We start from the raw sequence: 20,832 nt of genomic DNA on the forward strand, positions 1-20,832 counted from the left end.
CACATTGTGCAGGAAACTAACACACCTATAAACCAGTCGTAAAGCCAGAGTGTCTTACACAGCCGCACTCATTACAAGGTATATACACATGAGGTATATAGAAAAAAAAAAAAAAATGACCTCATTCACAATCAGCAGCTGGAACATCCAAGGCCTGAGCATCTCGGAATTTGGATGTAAAACAAATGACCCTGACTTTATTCAAAGACTGAAGAATATAGACATTCAGATCCTCCTGGAAACATGGACCAGAGCTGAAAACGAATCTCTGGTGCCAATCGGATACAGGGAAATCTCTGTCCCTGCCCTTAAAAATAAAAACACCAAACAGGGCCGCTGCTCAGGAGGAATATTGATCTGGTATAAAGAAGAGCTCCACCAGTACATCAAACCAGTGAAGAGAGGAGGCAGCCACATATGGATCAGAATCAGCAGCTCCATCCTCACCTCTCAGTCCGATGTCTACCTCTGCACCACCTATATACCACCACCAGAGTCCCCCTACTTCAATCCAGACAGCTTTGAGATCTTACAAGAAGAAGCCACCCATTATCAGGTCCTGGGCAAAGTTCTCATCTTTGGAGACCTCAATGCAAGAACAGGGAGAGAAAAAGACTTTCTGACCACAGATGGAAACATCTACATATTTGGGGCAGAGAACGACTCAGAACACTCAGAGAGAAACAGCTATGACAGTACAGTCAACAAAAGTGGCAAAAAGCTCCTGAACTTATGTAAAAGTTTAGGTCTTCATATTCTTAATGGACGTACAAAGGGAGACTCACTGGGAAGATATACACTAAACTCCCATGTAGGAAGGAGTGTAGTAGACTACGCCATTACAGATATGGACCCGGCAAATATTAGCGCCTTCATAGTCACCCCACAAACGCACCTGTCAGACCACAGCCAACTTCTCCTGTACATGAAATCTACAGAGAAACCATCCACACAAAAGCCACAGCAGAACAGCCTCTACAACCGACCTCCATCCTATAAATGGTCCAAGACGTCAGAAATAAAATATAAAGAGGCTCCCAACAGACCGGAATTACAGGAGATGCTCCACAACTTCTACAGCTACAAGTATAAGTCAAACCCAGAAGGAGTGAATCAAGCTGCAAAAGACCTCAACAAAATATTCCACACCATTGCCAAATTGTCCGACCTCAAACAAGTCAACTACAAGAGGCCAAAAGAAAAGCAGATCAATGGTTGGTTTGACAAAGAGTGTAAAGCCGTTCGAAAGACCCTGAGAACAGCCTCAAACAATAAACACAGAGACCCCAACAACCCAGACCTGAGGGAAGCCTATGACACCATACAAAAGCAGTACAAAACCATCCTCAGGAGGAAGAAGCAGAGCTACATCTCTACCAAACTTAGCCAACTCCAAGACGCCCTCCAAGACAACTCCTTCTGGGAAATATGGAACCACATGGACACAAAGAGCAAGAAAAAGAATGACACCCATATCCAAAATGGCAACATCTGGCTCCAGTACTTCAGAGACCTCTACAAAGACATCCCAAAAGAAGGACTAAGCCAAGAGCAGGAAAACATAACATCAAAACTAAAGGCAATGGAGGAGAAAATAAAAAACTTCCAAAACCCACTGGACACACCAATTACATTACAGGAAGTTGCAGAGAAAATCCCTTCCATAAAGTGTAAAAAATCTAGTGGTCTGGATGGAATCCCCCCAGAGATGTTGAAGTACAGCCCACCAGAAATTCAAGCTGCAATGGTTAAACTGTTCAACATTGTGCTGAGTGGTGGCTACTTCCCTCGTACCTGGAACCAAGGACTCATTACACCGATCCACAAGAGTGGGGACAGGTATGACCCTGCCAACTACAGAGGCATATGTGTCAGCAGTAACTTGGGAAAACTGTTCAACAGCATCCTAAACAAAAGGATCATCAGTTTCCTTACCGAGCACAATGTCCTGAGCAAAAGCCAAGCAGGGTTCGTGCCAAACCACCGCACCACGGACCACATCTACACCCTGCACAGTCTCATTCAGAGCCACGTCCACAATACAAAGCATGGGAAGATATACGCCTGCTTTGTAGACTTTAAAAAGGCCTTTGACTCAGTGTGGCACCCGGGCTTGTTCTTAAAAATGCTGGAAAGCGGAATAGGAGGAAAGACCTACGATGTAATCAATAGCTCCTACACCGAGAACCTCTGCAGCGTGAGTGTGAACGATAGAAGAACGGCTTATTTCCAGCAGAGCCGAGGAGTCAGACAGGGCTGCAGCCTAAGTCCAACGCTCTTCAATATTTACATCAATGAGCTGGCTACTGCTCTAGAATCTTCAACTGCTCCACGTCTCACACTCCATGACGCCCAGGTGAAATTCTTGCTCTATGCAGATGACCTACTGCTGGTGTCACCAACCGAGAAAGGTCTCCAAGACAACCTACAAATCCTGGAGAAATTCAGCTCCACATGGGCACTACCGATCAATCTAAAGAAAACCAACATCATGGTGTTCCAGAAGAGAAAAAGAAGATTTGACCAGCATCCTTCATTTGTCCTAAACGGCTGCACTCTAACAGGAACAGACAAATACACCTACTTGGGCCTGGAAATTCACCAGTCAGGGAGCTTCAAACAAGCCATAGAGACCCTGAAAAACAAGGCCTGCAAAACCTTTTATGCCATCCGAAGGAAATTGTACCATCTGAAGCCACCAGTGAGGGTCTGGCTAAAAATCTTCGATTCCATCATCGTCCCAATCCTCCTGTATGGCAGCGAAGTCTGGGGCCCTCACACTTACCAGATTGGTCAAGGTGGGATTCCAGCCCAACAGAAATATTTCACCTGGAATTCTGTAAGCACCTTCTCCAGGTCCATCGAAGCAACTCCAACAGCACCTGTCGAGCTGAGCTGGGCAGATTCCCTCTACACCTAGCAGCTCTGAAGAGGTCACTATCATTTCAGGCTCACCTACAGAGTAGCAATCCCAGCTCCCATCACCACAAAGCTCTGATATATATACGTGGGCCAGATGAACCAGGACCCCTGGCACAGCTCTCCCAAACCCAACTGGACAAAATAACCAATCACAGCAGCCTGACAAGAACCAGAATCAGGAAGATGGTAGACGAGGGCCAGGAGAGGTATGTCAGTGACTGGAGGACCGACATCAACACGTCACAGAAACTGACCACGTACCAGAGACTACAGAGAGACTACAGACTGGCCCCATATCTGGAGAAACTCCCGGACCCCAGAGACCGCAGGACCCTGAGCCGATATAGACTCAGTGCCCACAGTCTAGCCATCGAATCCGGCCGACACAAGCAGAGCTACAAGCCCAGGGAGGACAGACTGTGCCAACACTGTGACCTGGAGGCCCTGGAGGATGAAACCCACCTCCTGCTACACTGCACCAAGTACTCAGCAGTGAGGGACACTCACTTCAGGAGACTCTCCCATCTCTTCCCGGATTTCAGCTCCATGAAGGAGGAAGAGAAAATATATATCCTGCTGGGGGAAGAAGAGAGCGCAGTGGAGATAGCAGCGCGGTATGTGAGCGAATGTCATAGACTTCCAGAAAGAGAACTATGATAAGCCATGGACTTCCATAGCCCCCCATCCCAGATGTGGCCCCCCCAATCCCCACCCTGGATATGCCCCAACCACCGTTACTACAGTCCCCACCCTGGATATGCCCCATCATAAGCCATGTACTTCCATAGCCCCCATCTTAGAAGTGCCCCCACAGTCCCCACCCTAGATATGCCCCATCATAAGCCATGTACTTCCATAGCCCCCATCCTAGAAGTGCCCCCACAGCCCCCACAGTCCCCACCCTGGATGTGCCCCATCCATCCTTCCTACAGTCCCCACCCTGGATGTGCCCCATCCATCCTTCCTACAGTCCCCACCCACCATCCCCACAGCCCCAGTCCCTAATGTACACTTGCTTTGGCAAAACTAATTTGTATTTGGTCCTGCCAATAAAGCTTATTTGATTTGATAATAGATAGATAATAGATAGATAATAGATAATAGATAGATAATAGATAATAGATGGATAATAGATAGATAATAGATAATAGATAGATAATAGATAGATAATAGATAGATAATAGATAGATAATAGATAGATAATAGATAATAGATACATAATAGATAAAAGATAGATAATAGATAGATAATAGGTAGATAATAGATAATAGATAGATAATAGATAAAAGATAGATAATAGATAATAGATAATAGATAGATAATAGATAATAGATAGATAAAAGATAGATAATAGATAGATAATAGATAATAGATAGATAATAGATAAAAGATAGATAATAGATAATAGATAGATAATAGATAAAAGATAGATAATAGATAGATAATAGATAATAGATAGATAATAGATAGATAATAGATAATAGATAGATAATAGGTAGATAATAGATAGATAATAGATAGATAATAAATAATAGATAATAGATAGATAATAGATAATAGATAGATAATAGATAATAGATAGATAATAGGTAGATAATAGATAATAGATAGATAATAGATAGATAATAGATAATAGATAGATAATAGGTAGATAATAGATAGATAATAGATGGATAATAGATAATAGATAGATAATAGATAGATAATAGATAGATAATAGATAATAGATAATAGATAGATAATAGATAGATAATAGATAATAGATAGGTAATAGATAGATAATAGATAATAGATAGATAATAGATAAAAGATAGATAATAGATAGATAATAGATAATAAATAGATAATAGATAGATAATAGATAATAGATATATAATAGATAATAAATAGATAATAGATAATATATAATAGATAGATAATAGATAATAGATAATAGGTAGATAATAGATAGATAATAGATAATAGATAGATAATAGATAATAGATAGATAATAGATAATAGATAGGTAATAGATAATAGATAGATGATAGATAATAGATAATAGATAGATAATAGATAATAGATAGATGATAGATAATAGATAATAGATAGATAATAGATAGATAATAGATAGATAATAGATAGATAATAGATAGATGATAGATAATAGATAGATAATAGATAGATAATAGATAGATAATATATAATAGATAATAGATAATAGATAATATATAGATAATAGATAGATAATAGATAGATAATAGATAATAGATAATAGATAGATAATAGATAATAGATAATAGATAGATAATAGATAGATAATAGATAGATAATAGGTAGATAATAGATAAAAGATAGATAGATAATAGATAGATAATAGATAATAGATAGATAATAGATAATAGATAATAGATAGATAATAGATAATAGATAATAGATAGATAATAGGTAGATAATAGATAATAGATAATAGGTAGATAATAGATAATAGATAGATAATAGATAATAGATAATAAATAGATAATAGATAATAGATAGATAATAGATAGATAATAGATAATAGATAGATAATAGATAGATAATAGATAATAGATAGATAATAGGTAGATAATAGATAATAGATAATAGGTAGATAATAGATAATAGATAGATAATAGATAATAGATAATAAATAGATAATAGATAATAGATAGATAATAGATAGATAATAGATAATAGATAGATAATAGATAGATAATAGATAATAGATAGATAATAGATAGATAATAGATAGGTAATAGATAATAGATAGATAATAGATAATAGATAGATAATAGATAATAGATAATAGATAGATAATAGATAGATAATAGATAGATAATAGATAGATAATAGATAGATAATAGATAATAGATAGATAATAGATAATAGATAGATAATAGGTAGATAATAGATAAAAGATAGATAATAGATAGATAATAGATAGATAATAGATATATAATAGATAATAAATAGATAATAGATAATAGATAGATAATAGATAATAGATAGATAATAGATAATAGATAATAGGTAGATAATAGATAGATAATAGATAGATAATAGATAATAGATAGATAATAGATAGATAATAGATAATAGATAGATAATAGATAGATAATAGATAGATAATAGGTAGATAATAGATAAAAGATAGATAATAGATAATAGATAGATAATAGATAGAAAATAGATATATAATAGATAATAAATAGATAATAGATAATAGATAATAGATAGATAATAGATAATAGATAGATAATAGATAATAGATAGATAATAGATAGATAATAGGTAGATAATAGATAGATAATAGATATATAATAGATAATAAATAGATAATAGATAATAGATAATAGATAGATAATAGATAGATAATAGATAATAGATAATAGATAGATAATAGATAATAGATAATAGATAGATAATAGATAATAGATAGATAATAGATAGATAATAGATATATAATAGATAATAAATAGATAATAGATAATAGATAGATAATAGATAATAGATAGATAATAGATAATAGATAATAGATAGATAATAGATAATAGATAGATAATAGATAATAGATAATAGATAGATAATAGATAATAGATAGATAATAGATAATAGATAGATAATAGATAATAGATAATAGATAGATAATAGATAATAGATAGATAATAGATAGATAATAGATAGATAATAGATAGATAATAGATAATAGATAGATAATAGATAATAGATAGATAATAGATAGATAATAGATAAATAATAGATAGATAACAGATAATAGATAGATAATAGATAGATAATAGATAATAGATAGATAATAGATAAATAATAGATAGATAATAGATAATAGATAGATAATAGATAGATAATAGATATATAATAGATAATAAATAGATAATAGATAATAGATAATGGATAGATAATAGATAATAGATAGATAATAGATAATAGATAGATAATAGATAATAGATAGATAATAGATAGATAATAGATAGATAATAGATAGATAATAGATAATAGATATATAATAGATAATAGATAATAGATAGATAATAGATAATAGATAGATAATAGATAATAGATAGATAATAGATAATAGATAATGGATAGATAATAGATAATAGATAGATAATAGATAATATATAGATAATAGATAGATAATAGATAAATAATAGATAGATAATAGATAATAGATAGATAATAGATAGATAATAGATATATAATAGATAATAGAAATTCACCAGTCAGGGAGCTTTAAACAAGCCATAGAGACCCTGAAAAACAAGGCCTGCAAAACCTTTTATGCCATCCGAAGGAAATTGTATCATCTGAAGCCACCAGTGAGGGTCTGGCTAAAAATCTTCGATTCCATCATCGTCCCAATCCTCCTGTACGGCAGCGAAGTCTGGGGCCCTCACACTTACCCAGATTGGTCAAGGTGGGATTCCAGCCCAACAGAAATATTCCACCTGGAATTCTGTAAGCACCTTCTCCAGGTCCATCGAAGCACCTCCAACAGCGCCTGTCGAGCTGAGCTGGGCAGATTCCCTCTACACCTAGCAGCTCTGAAGAGGTCACTATCATTTCAGGCTCACCTACAGAGTAGCAATCCAAGCTCCCATCACCACAAAGCTCTGATACATATACGTGGGCCAGATGAACCAGGACCCCTGGCACAGCTCTCCCAAACCCAACTGGACAAAATCACCAATCACACCAGCCTGACAAAAACCAGAATCAGGAAGATGGTAGACGAGGGCCAGGAGAGGTATGTCAGTGACTGGAGGACCGACATCAACACCTCACAGAAACTAACCACGTACCAGAGTCTACAGAGAGACTACAGACTGGCCCCGTATCTGGAAAAACTCCCGGATCCCAGAGACCGCAGGACCCTGAGCCGATATAGACTCAGTGCCCACAGTCTAGCCATCGAATCCGGCCGACACAAGCAGAGCTACAAGCCCAGGGAGGACAGACTGTGCCAACACTGTGACCTGGAGGCCGTGGAGGATGAAACCCACTTCCTGCTACACTGCACCAAGTACTCAGCAGTGAGGGACACTCACTTCAGGAGACTCTCCCATCTCTTCCCGGATTTCAGCTCCATGAAGGAGGAAGAGAAAATATATATCCTGCTGGGGGAAGAAGAGAGCGCAGTGGAGATAGCAGCGCGGTATGTGAGCGAATGTCATAGACTTCGAGAAAGAGAACTATGATAAGCCATGGACTTCCATAGCCCCCCATCCCAGATGTGGCCCCCCAATCCCCACCCTGGATATGCCCCAACCACCGTTACTACAGTCCCCACCCTGGATATGCCCCATCATAAGCCATGGACTTCCATAGCCCCCCTCCTAGAAGTGCCCCCACAGTCCCCACCCTGGATGTGCCCCATCCATCCTTCCTACAGTCCCCACCCTGGATATGCCCCATCATAAGCCATGGACTTCCATAGCCCCCCTCCTAGAAGTGCCCCCACAGTCCCCACCCTGGATGTGCCCCATCCATCCTTCCTACAGTCCCCACCCACCATCCCCACAGCCCCAGCCCCTAATGTACACTTGCTTTGGCAAAACTAATTTGTATTTGGTCCTGCCAATAAAGCTTATTTGATTTGATTTGATTTAATAAATAGATAATAGATAATAGATAATGGATAGATAATAGATAATAGATAGATAATAGATAATAGATAGATAATAGATAATAGATAGATAATAGATAGATAATAGATAGATAATAGATAGATAATAGATAATAGATATATAATAGATAATAGATAATGGATAGATAATAGATAATAGATAGATAATAGATAATAGATAGATAATAGATAATAGATAGATAATAGATAGATAATAGATAGATAATAGATAATAGATAGATAATAGATAATAGATAGATAATAGATAATAGATAATGGATAGATAATAGATAATAGATAGATAATAGATAATAGATAGATAATAGATAGATAATAGATAATAGATAGATAATAGATAATAGATAGATAATAGATAGATAATAGATAAATAATAGATAGATAACAGATAATAGATAAATAATAGATAGATAACAGATAATAGATAGATAATAGATAAATAATAGATAGATAATAGATAATAGATAGATAATAGATAGATAATAGATATATAATAGATAATAAATAGATAATAGATAATGGATAGATAATAGATAATAGATAGATAATAGATAGATAATAGATAATAGATAGATAATAGATAATAGATAGATAATAGATAGATAATAGATAGATAATAGATAGATAATAGATAGATAATAGATAATAGATAGATAATAGATAATAGATAGATAATAGATAATAGATAGATAATAGATAGATAATAGATAGATAATAGATAGATAATAGATAATAGATAGATAATAGATAGATAATAGATAGATAATAGATAATAGATAGATAATAGATAATATATAGATAATAGATAATAGATAATAGATAATAGATAGATAATAGATAGATAATAGATAGATAATAGATAATAGATAGATAATAGATAGATAATAGATAGATAATAGATAGATAATAGATAATAGATAGATAATAGATAATATATAGATAATAGATAGATAATAGATAATAGATAGATAATAGATAATAGATAGATAATAGATAGATAATAGATAGATAATAGATAGATAATAGATAATAGATAGATAATAGATAATAGATAGATAATAGATAGATAATAGATAGATAATAGATAGATAATAGATAGATAATAGATAATAGATAGATAATAGATAATAGATAGATAATAGATAGATAATAGATAATAGATAGATAATAGATAGATAATAGATAGATAATAGATAATAGATAGATAATAGATAATATATAGATAATAGATAATAGATAGATAATAGATAATAGATAATAGATAGATAATAGATAATAGATAGATAATAGATAGATAATAGATAGATAATAGATAATAGATAGATAATAGATAATAGATAATAGATAGATAATAGATAATAGATAGATAATAGATAGATAATAGATAATAGATAGATAATAGATAATAGATAATAGATAGATAATAGATAATAGATAATAGATAGATAATAGATAGATAATAGATAATAGATAATAGGTAATAGATAATAGATAGATAATAGATAATAGATAATAGATAGATAATAGATAATAGATAGATAATAGATAATAGATAGATAATAGATAATAGATAGATAATAGATAGATAATAGATAGATAATAGATAGATAATAGATAATAGATAGATAATAGATAATAGATAGATAATAGATAATAGATAGATAATAGATAGATAATAGATAATAGATAGATAATAGATAGATAATAGATAGATAATAGATAATAGATAGATAATAGATAATATATAGATAATAGATAATAGATAATAGATAGATAATAGATAGATAATAGATAGATAATAGATAATAGATAGATAATAGATAGATAATAGATAGATAATAGATAGATAATAGATAATAGATAGATAATAGATAATAGATAGATAATAGATAATAGATAGATAATAGATAATAGATAGATAATAGATAATAGATAGATAATAGATAGATAATAGATAGATAATAGATAGATAATAGATAGATAATAGATAATAGATAGATAATAGATAATAGATAATAGATAGATAATAGATAATAGATAGATAATAGATAGATAATAGATAGATAATAGATAGATAATAGATAGATAATAGATAATAGATAGATAATAGATAATAGATAGATAATAGATAGATAATAGATAATAGATAGATAATAGATAGATAATAGATAGATAATAGATAATAGATAGATAATAGATAATATATAGATAATAGATAATAGATAGATAATAGATAATAGATAATAGATAGATAATAGATAATAGATAGATAATAGATAGATAATAGATAATAGATAGATAATAGATAATAGATAATAGATAGATAATAGATAATAGATAGATAATAGATAGATAATAGATGATAGATAATAGATAATAGATAATAGATAGATAATAGATAATAGATAATAGATAGATAATAGATAGATAATAGATAATAGATAGATAATAGATAATAGATAATAGGTAATAGATAATAGATAGATAATAGATAGATAATAGATAGATAATATATATATATCTGATGATAATGGAGTTCAGATGATAATTGCGCTCGGAGGATAATGGTGCTCGGAGGATAATGGCGCTCGGAGGATAATGGCGTTCAGAGGATGATGGCGCTCGGAGGATAATGGTGCTCTGATGATAATTGCGCTCGGAGGATGATGGCGCTCGGAGGATAATGGTGCTCTGATGATAATGGCGCTCGGAGGATAATGGTGCTCGGAGGATAATGGTGCTCGGAGGATAATGGTGCTCGGAGGATAATGGTGCTCGGAGGATAATGGTGCTCGGAGGATGATGGTGCTCGGAGGATAATTGCGCTCGGCGGATAATGGCGCTCTGATGATAATTGCGCTCGGCGGATAATGGCGCTCGGAGGATAATGGTGCTCTGATGATAATTGCGCTCGGAGGATAATGGCGCTCGGAGGATAATGGCGCTCGGAGGATAATTGCGCTCGGCGGATAATGGCGCTCGGAGGATAATGGTGCTCTGATGATAATTGCGCTCGGAGGATAATGGCGCTCGGAGGATAATGGCGCTCGGAGGATAATGGCGCTCGGAGGATAATGGTGCTCTGATGATAATGGCGCTCGGAGGATAATGGCGCTCGGAGGATAATGGTGCTCTGATGATAATTGCGCTCGGAGGATAATGGTGCTCTGATGATAATTGCGCTTGGAGGATAATGGCGCTCGGAGGATGATGGCGCTCGGAGGATAATGGTGCTCTGATGATAATTGCGCTCGGCGGATAATGGCGCTCGGAGGATAATGGTGCTCTGATGATAATTGCGCTCGGAGGATGATGGCGCTCGGTAGATAATGGCGCTCGGCAGATAATGGCGCTCAGCACATAATGGCGCTTGGCAGATAATGGCGCTCGGCAGATAATGGCGCTCAGCACATAATGGCGCTTGGCAGATAATGGCGCTCAGCACATAATGGCGCTCAGGAAATGCTGCTGCTTACGCCACTCTTCGCTTTTCATACTGATCTGCGATTCTGTTTTTCAGGTCTCCTGTATGCAATTTATAAACGCTCTTCTGACCTCTCCGGAGGATCTGGACTTCCGGATACATCTGAGGAACGAGTTCTTACGCTGCGGACTGAAACAAGTATTACCTGTAAGTATAAAGCACTGTTCATATCTGTACTGGTGCGAGCCTGGGGCGGGGCTTTGTGCGGCGAGGACCCGGTGGTCCCCGGAGATTGTCTGCCATGTACAGAAATAATAATCACACGAGGTCTCCCCTATTAGATCGCTATGCTATTCCTCCTACAGGCCAAGGGCACCGTACCGAGGACCGGCTGGCCTCTTCCAATCAGATCACAAGCACAGTTCTAGTTCTGTACTCAGCCGCTATGGAGAGGCTACCAACCCGCATCCCAGCTACACCCATCCATCTGATCTGCACCACCGTGGTACTAACAGCAGAGGTGCCCACCCCGCATCCCAGCTACACCCATCCATCTGATCTGCACCACCGTGGTACTAACAGCAGAGGTGCCCACCCCGCATCCCAGCTACACCCATCCATCTGATCTGCACCACCGTGGTACTAACAGGAGAGGTGCCCACCCCGCATCCCAGCTACACCCATCCATCTGATCTGCACCACCGTGGTACTAACAGCAGAGGTGCCCACCCCGCATCCCAGCTACACCCATCCATCTGATCTGCACCACCGTGGTACTAACAGGAGAGGTGCCCACCCCGCATCCCAGCTACACCCATCCATCTGATCTGCACCACCGTGGTACTAACAGGAGAGGTGCCCACCCCGCATCCCAGCTACACCCATCCATCTGATCTGCACCACCGTGGTACTAACAGCAGAGGTGCCCACCCCGCATCCCAGCTACACCCATCCATCTGATCTGCACCACCGTGGTACTAACAGTAGAGGTGCCCACCCCGCATCCCAGCTACACCCATCCATCTGATCTGCACCACCGTGGTACTAACAGGAGAGGTGCCCACCCCGCATCCCAGCTACACCCATCCATCTGATCTGCACCACCGTGGTATTAACAGCAGAGGTGCCCACCCCGCATCCCAGCTACACCCATCCATCTGATCTGCACCACCGTGGTACTAACAGCAGAGGTGCCCACCCCGCATCCCAGCTACACCCATCCATCTGATCTGCACCACCGTGGTATTAACAGCAGAGGTGCCCACCACGCACCCCAGCTACACTCATCCATCTGATCTGCACCACCGTGGTACTAACAGCAGAGGTGCCCACCCCGCATCCCAGGTACACCCATCCATCTGATCTGCACCACCGTGGTACTAACAGCAGAGGTGCCCACCCCGCATCCCAGCTACACCCATCCATCAGATCTGCACCACCGTGGTACTAACAGCAGAGGTGCCCACCCCGCATCCCAGCTACACCCATCCATCTGATCTGCACCACCGTGGTACTAACAGCAGAGGTGCCCACCCCGCATCCCAGCTACACCCATCCATCTGATCTGCACCACCGTGGTACTAACAGGAGAGGTGCCCACCCCGCATCCCAGCTACACCCATCCATCTGATCTGCACCACCGTGGTATTAACAGCAGAGGTGCCCACCCCGCATCCCAGCTACACCCATCCATCTGATCTGCACCACCGTGGTACTAACAGCAGAGGTGCCCACCCCGCATCCCAGCTACACCCATCCATCTGATCTGCACCACCGTGGTACTAACAGGAGAGGTGCCCACCCCGCATCCCAGCTACACCCATCCATCTGATCTGCACCACCGTGGTATTAACAGCAGAGGTGCCCACCCCGCATCCCAGCTACACCCATCCATCTGATCTGCACCACCGTGGTACTAACAGCAGAGGTGCCCACCCCGCATCCCAGCTACACCCATCCATCAGATCTGCACCACCGTGGTACTAACAGCAGAGGTGCCCACCCCGCATCCCAGCTACACCCATCCATCTGATCTGCACCACCGTGGTACTAACAGCAGAGGTGCCCACCCCGCATCCCAGCTACACCCATCCATCTGATCTGCACCACCGTGGTATTAACAGCAGAGGTGCCCACCCCGCATCCCAGCTACACCCATCCATCTGATCTGCACCACCGTGGTACTAACAGCAGAGGTGCCCACCCCGCATCCCAGCTACACCCATCCATCTGATCTGCACCACCGTGGTACTAACAGGAGAGGTGCCCACCCCGCATCCCAGCTACACCCATCCATCTGATCTGCACCACCGTGGTATTAACAGCAGAGGTGCCCACCCCGCATCCCAGCTACACCCATCCATCTGATCTGCACCACCGTGGTACTAACAGCAGAGGTGCCCACCCCGCATCCCAGCTACACCCATCCATCTGATCTGCACCACCGTGGTACTAACAGCAGAGGTGCCCACCCCGCATCCCAGCTACACTCATCCATCTGATCTGCACCACCGTGGTACTAACAGCAGAGGTGCCCACCCCGCATCCCAGCTACACTCATCCATCTGATCTGCACCACCGTGGTACTAACAGCAGAGGTGCCCACCCCGCATCCCAGCTACACCCATCCATCTGATCTGCACCACCGTGGTACTAACAGCAGAGGTGCCCACCCCGCATCCCAGCTACACTCATCCATCTGATCTGCACCACCGTGGTACTAACAGCAGAGGTGCCCACCCCGCATCCCAGCTACACTCATCCATCTGATCTGCACCACCGTGGTACTAACAGCAGAGGTGCCCACCCCGCATCCCAGCTACACCCATCCATCTGATCTGCACCACCGTGGTACTAACAGCAGAGGTGCCCACCCCGCATCCCAGCTACACTCATCCATCTGATCTGCACCACCGTGGTACTAACAGCAGAGGTGCCCACCCCGCATCCCAGCTACACCCATCCATCTGATCTGCACCACCGTGGTATTAACAGTAGAGGTGCCCACCCCGCATCCCAGCTACACTCATCCATCTGATCTGCACCACCGTGGTACTAACAGGAGAGGTGCCCACCCCGCATCCCAGCTACACCCATCCATCTGATCTGCACCACCGTGGTATTAACAGTAGAGGTGCCCACCCCGCATCCCAGCTACACCCATCCATCTGATCTGCACCACCGTGGTACTAACAGCAGAGGTGCCCACCCCGCATCCCAGCTACACTCATCCATCTGATCTGCACCACCGTGGTACTAACAGTAGAGGTGCCCACCCCGCATCCCAGCTACACCCATCCATCAGATCTGCACCACCGTGGTACTAACAGCAGAGGTGCCCACCCCGCATCCCAGCTACACCCATCCATCAGATCTGCACCACCGTGGTACTAACAGCAGAGGTGCCCACCCCGCATCCCAGCTACACTCATCCATCTGATCTGCACCACCGTGGTACTAACAGGAGAGGCGCCCACCCCGCATCCCAGCTACACCCTTCCATCTGATCCACACCACCGTGGTATTAACAGGAGAGGTGCCCACCACGCACCCCAGCTACAGCCATCCATCTGATCTGCACCACCGTGGTACTAACAGCAGAGGTGCCCACCCCGCATCCCAGCTACACCCATCCATCTGATCTGCACCACCGTGGTACTAACAGCAGAGGTGCCCACCCCGCATCCCAGCTACACCCATCCATCTGATCTGCACCACCGTGGTACTAACAGCAGAGGTGCCCACCCCGCATCCCAGCTACACTCATCCATCTGATCCACACCACCGTGGTATTAACAGGAGAGGTGCCCACCACGCACCCCAGCTACACCCATCCATCTGATCTGCACCACCGTGGTACTAACAGCAGAGGTGCCCACCCCGCATCCCAGCTACACCCATCCATCTGATCTGCACCACCGTGGTACTAACAGCAGAGGTGCCCACCCCGCATCCCAGCTACACCCATCCATCTGATCTGCACCACCGTGGTATTAACAGTAGAGGCGCCCACCCCGCATCCCAGCTACACCCATCCATCTGATCTGCACCACCGTGGTATTAACAGTAGAGGCACCCACCACGCACCCCAGCTACACCCATCCATCTGATCTGCACCACCGTGGTACTAACAGTAGAGGCGCCCACCCCGCATCCCAGCTACACCCATCCATCTGATCCACACCACTGTGGTACTAACAGGAGAGGCTACCAACCCGCATCCCAGCTACACCCATCCATCTGATCTGCACCACTGTGGTATTAACAGTAGAGGCGCCCACCACGCACCCCAGCTACACCCATCCATCTGATCTGCACCACCGTGGTACTAACAGCAGAGGTGCCCACCACGCACCCCAGCTACACCCATCCATCTGATCTGCACCACCGTGGTACTAACAGGAGAGGTGCCCACCCCGCATCCCAGCTACACCCATCCATCTGATCTGCACCACCGTGGTACTAACAGCAGAGGTGCCCACCCCGCATCCCAGCTACACTCATCCATCTGATCTGCACCACCGTGGTATTAACAGTAGAGGCGCCCACCCCGCATCCCAGCTACACCCATCCATCTGATCCACACCACCGTGGTATTAACAGGAGAGGCGCCCACCCCGCACCACAGCTACAGCCATCCATCTGATCCACACTACCGTGGTATTAACAGTAGAGGCGCCCACCCCGCACCACAGCTACACCCATCCATCTGATCCACACTACTGTGGTATTAACAGTAGAGGCGCCCACCCCGCACCACAGCTACACCCATCCATCTGATCCACACTACCGTGGTATTAACAGGAGAGGCGCCCACCCCGCACCACAGCTACACCCATCCATCTGATCCACACTACCGTGGTATTAACAGGAGAGGTGCCCACCCCGCACCACAGCTACACCCATCCATCTGATCCACACCACCGTGGTATTAACAGGAGAGGTGCCCACCACGCACCCCAGCTACACCCATCCATCTGATCTGCACCACCGTGGTACTAACAGCAGAGGTGCCCACCCCGCATCCCAGCTACACTCATCCATCTGATCTGCACCACCGTGGTACTAACAGCAGAGGTGCCCACCCCGCATCCCAGCTACACCCATCCATCTGATCCACACCACCGTGGTATTAACAGGAGAGGTGCCCACCACGCACCCCAGCTACACCCATCCATCTGATCTGCACCACCGTGGTATTAACAGTAGAGGCGCCCACCCCGCATCCCAGCTACACCCATCCATCTGATCTGCACCACCGTGGTATTAACAGTAGAGGTGCCCACCACACACCCCAGCTACACCCATCCATCTGATCCACACCACTGTGGTACTAACAGGAGAGGTGCCCACCACGCACCCCAGCTACACCCATCCATCTGATCTGCACCACCGTGGTATTAACAGGAGAGGCGCCCACCCCGCACCACAGCTACAGCCATCCATCTGATCCACACTACCGTGGTATTAACAGTAGAGGCGCCCACCCCGCACCACAGCTACACCCATCCATCTGATCCACACTACCGTGGTATTAACAGTAGAGGCGCCCACCCCACACCACAGCTACACCCATCCATCTGATCCACACTACCGTGGTATTAACAGGAGAGGCGCCCACCCCGCACCACAGCTACACCCATCCATCTGATCCACACTACCGTGGTATTAACAGGAGAGGTGCCCACCCCGCACCACAGCTACACCCATCCATCTGATCCACACCACCGTGGTATTAACAGGAGAGGTGCCCACCACGCACCCCAGCTACACCCATCCATCTGATCTGCACCACCGTGGTACTAACAGCAGAGGTGCCCACCCCGCATCCCAGCTACACTCATCCATCTGATCTGCACCACCGTGGTACTAACAGCAGAGGTGCCCACCCCGCATCCCAGCTACACCCATCCATCTGATCTGCACCACCGTGGTATTAACAGTAGAGGCGCCCACCCCGCATCCCAGCTACACCCATCCATCTGATTTGCACCACCGTGGTATTAACAGTAGAGGCGCCCACCCCGCATCCCAGCTACACCCATCCATCTGATCCACACCACTGTGGTACTAACAGGAGAGGCTACCAACCCGCATCCCAGCTACACCCATCCATCTGATCTGCACCACCGTGGTATTAACATTAGAGGCGCCCACCACGCATCCCAGCTACACCCATCCATCTGATCCACACCACCGTGGTACTAACAGCAGAGGTGCCCACCACGCACCCCAGCTACACCCATCCATCTGATCTGCACCACCGTGGTACTAACAGGAGAGGTGCCCACCCCGCATCCCAGCTACACCCATCCATCTGATCTGCACCACCGTGGTACTAACAGCAGAGGTGCCCACCCCACATCCCAGCTACACTCATCCATCTGATCTGCACCACCGTGGCATTAACAGTAGAAGCGCCCACCCCGCATCCCAGCTACACCCATCCATCTGATCCACACCACCGTGGTATTAACAGGAGAGGCGCCCACCCCGCACCACAGCTACAGCCATCCATCTGATCTGCACCACCGTGGTATTAACAGTAGAGGCGCCCACCCCGCACCACAGCTACACTCATCCATCAGATCTGCACCACCGTGGTACTAACAGGAGAGGTGCCCACCCCGCATCCCAGCTACACCCATCCATCTGATCCACACTACCGTGGTATTAACAGTAGAGGCGCCCACCCCGCACCACAGCTACAGCCATCCATCTGATCCACACTACCGTGGTATTAACAGTAGAGGCGCCCACCCCGCACCACAGCTACACCCATCCATCTGATCCACACTACCGTGGTATTAACAGTAGAGGCGCCCACCCCGCACCACAGCTACACCCATCCATCTGATCCACATTACCGTGGTATTAACAGGAGAGGCGCCCACCCCGCACCACAGCTACACCCATCCATCTGATCCACACTACCGTGGTATTAACAGGAGAGGTGTCCACCCCGCACCACAGCTACACCCATCCATCTGATCCACACCACCGTGGTATTAACAGTAGAGGCGCCCACCCCGCATCCCAGCTACACCCATCCATCTGATCTGCACCACCGTGGTACTAACAGGAGAGGTGCCCACCACACACCCCAGCTACACCCATCCATCTGATCCACACCACTGTGGTACTAACAGGAGAGGCGCCCACCCCGCACCCCAGCTACACCCATCCATCTGATCTGCACCACCGTGGTACTAACAGGAGAGGTGCCCACCACGCACCCCAGCTACACCCATCCATCTGATCTGCACCACCGTGGTATTAACAGTAGAGGTGCCCACCACACACCCCAGCTACACCCATCCATCTGATCCACACCACTGTGGTACTAACGGGAGAGGCGCCCACCCCGCATCCCAGCTACACCCATCCATCTGATCCACACCACCGTGGTATTAACAGTAGAGGCACCCACCACGCACCCCAGCTACACCCATCCATCTGATCCACACCACCGTGGTATTAACAGGAGAGGTGCCCACCCCGCATCCCAGCTACACCCATCCATCTGATCCACACCACCGTGGTATTAACAGTAGAGGCGCCCACCCTGCATCCCAGCTACACTCATCCATCTGATCTGCACCACCGTGGTACTAACAGGAGAGGTGCCCACCACGCACCCCAGCTACACCCATCCATCTGATCCACACCACCGTGGTATTAACAGGAGAGGTGCCCACCCCGCATCCCAGCTACACCCATCCATCTGATCTGCACCACCGTGGTACTAACAGGAGAGGTGCCCACCACACACCCCAGCTACACCCATCCATCTGATCCACACCACCGTGGTATTAACAGGAGAGGTGCCCACCACGCACCCCAGCTACACCCATCCATCTGATCTGCACTACCGTGGTACTAACAGAAGAGGTGCCCACCACACACCCCAGCTACACCCATCCATCTGATCCACACCACCGTGGTATTAACAGGAGAGGTGCCCACCCCGCATCCCAGCTACACCCATCCATCTGATCTGCACCACTGTGGTATTAACAGGAGAGGTGCCCACCACACACCCCAGCTACACCCATCCATCTGATCCACACCACCGTGGTACTAACAGGAGAGGCGCCCACCCCAGCTACACCCATCCATGTGATCTGCACCACCGTGGTACTAACAGGAGAGGTGCCCACCACACACCCCAGCTACACCCATCCATCTGATCCACACCACTGTGGTACTAACAGGAGAGGTGCCCACCCCGCATCCCAGCTACACCCATCCATCTGATCCGCACCACCATGGTATTAACTAGACAGGCGCCCCTCCACCCCCCAGCTACACCCGTCCGACCGATCCACACCACCGTTGTAATAACACCGACTTCGAACCACACATTCCAAAAGACACAGATTCTTGTGTATAGGATTAACCTCTGGTCAGCGACTACCCAGCTTTCCCAGTTTCAGCAGGATATACCTATAGTGAATGATTACCTACTGTCATCAGGGTACACCTATAGTCAGCAATTACCCAGCTTTCCCAGTGTTAGCAGGATATACCTATAGTCAGCGATTACCCAGCTTATCCAGGGTCAGTAGCAGTCTCAGAGCTGAACCTGTGATCATTCCGCTATAATCCAGCTTTCCCACAATCACCATCCCCAGCTTTCCCAGTATCAGCAGGATACACCTATAATTAGCGATTACCGAGCTTTCACAGTATCAGCAGGATACACCTATAGTCAGCGACTACCCAGCTTTCCCAGTGTCAGCAGGATACACGTATAGTCAGCTATTGCCCAGCTTATCAGGGGTCAGCAGGATACACCTATAGTCAGCGACTACCCAGCTTTCCC

At 43.9% G+C, this 20,832-nt stretch overlaps 1 protein-coding gene across 6 annotated transcripts in view; it reads left to right on the forward strand.

Moving 5' to 3' along the window:
* Window positions 1-20,832, forward strand: part of DIAPH2 (diaphanous related formin 2) — a 1,791,241-nt gene that overhangs the window by 364,433 nt on the left and 1,405,976 nt on the right. For all 6 annotated transcript variants that reach the window (XR_012725273.1, XR_012725274.1, XM_075323052.1 and 3 more), the window contains one exon: window positions 12,105-12,215. Coding sequence is in view for 4 of the 6 variants with exons in the window: in XM_075323052.1 (XP_075179167.1) it covers window positions 12,105-12,215 (111 nt within the window). In the remaining 2 variants the exon portion in view is untranslated. The remainder of the gene's footprint in view (window positions 1-12,104; window positions 12,216-20,832) is intronic.

This window comes from Anomaloglossus baeobatrachus, chromosome 9 (assembly GCF_048569485.1).
Source record: "Anomaloglossus baeobatrachus isolate aAnoBae1 chromosome 9, aAnoBae1.hap1, whole genome shotgun sequence".
NCBI classification, from domain to species: Eukaryota; Metazoa; Chordata; class Amphibia; order Anura; family Aromobatidae; genus Anomaloglossus; species Anomaloglossus baeobatrachus.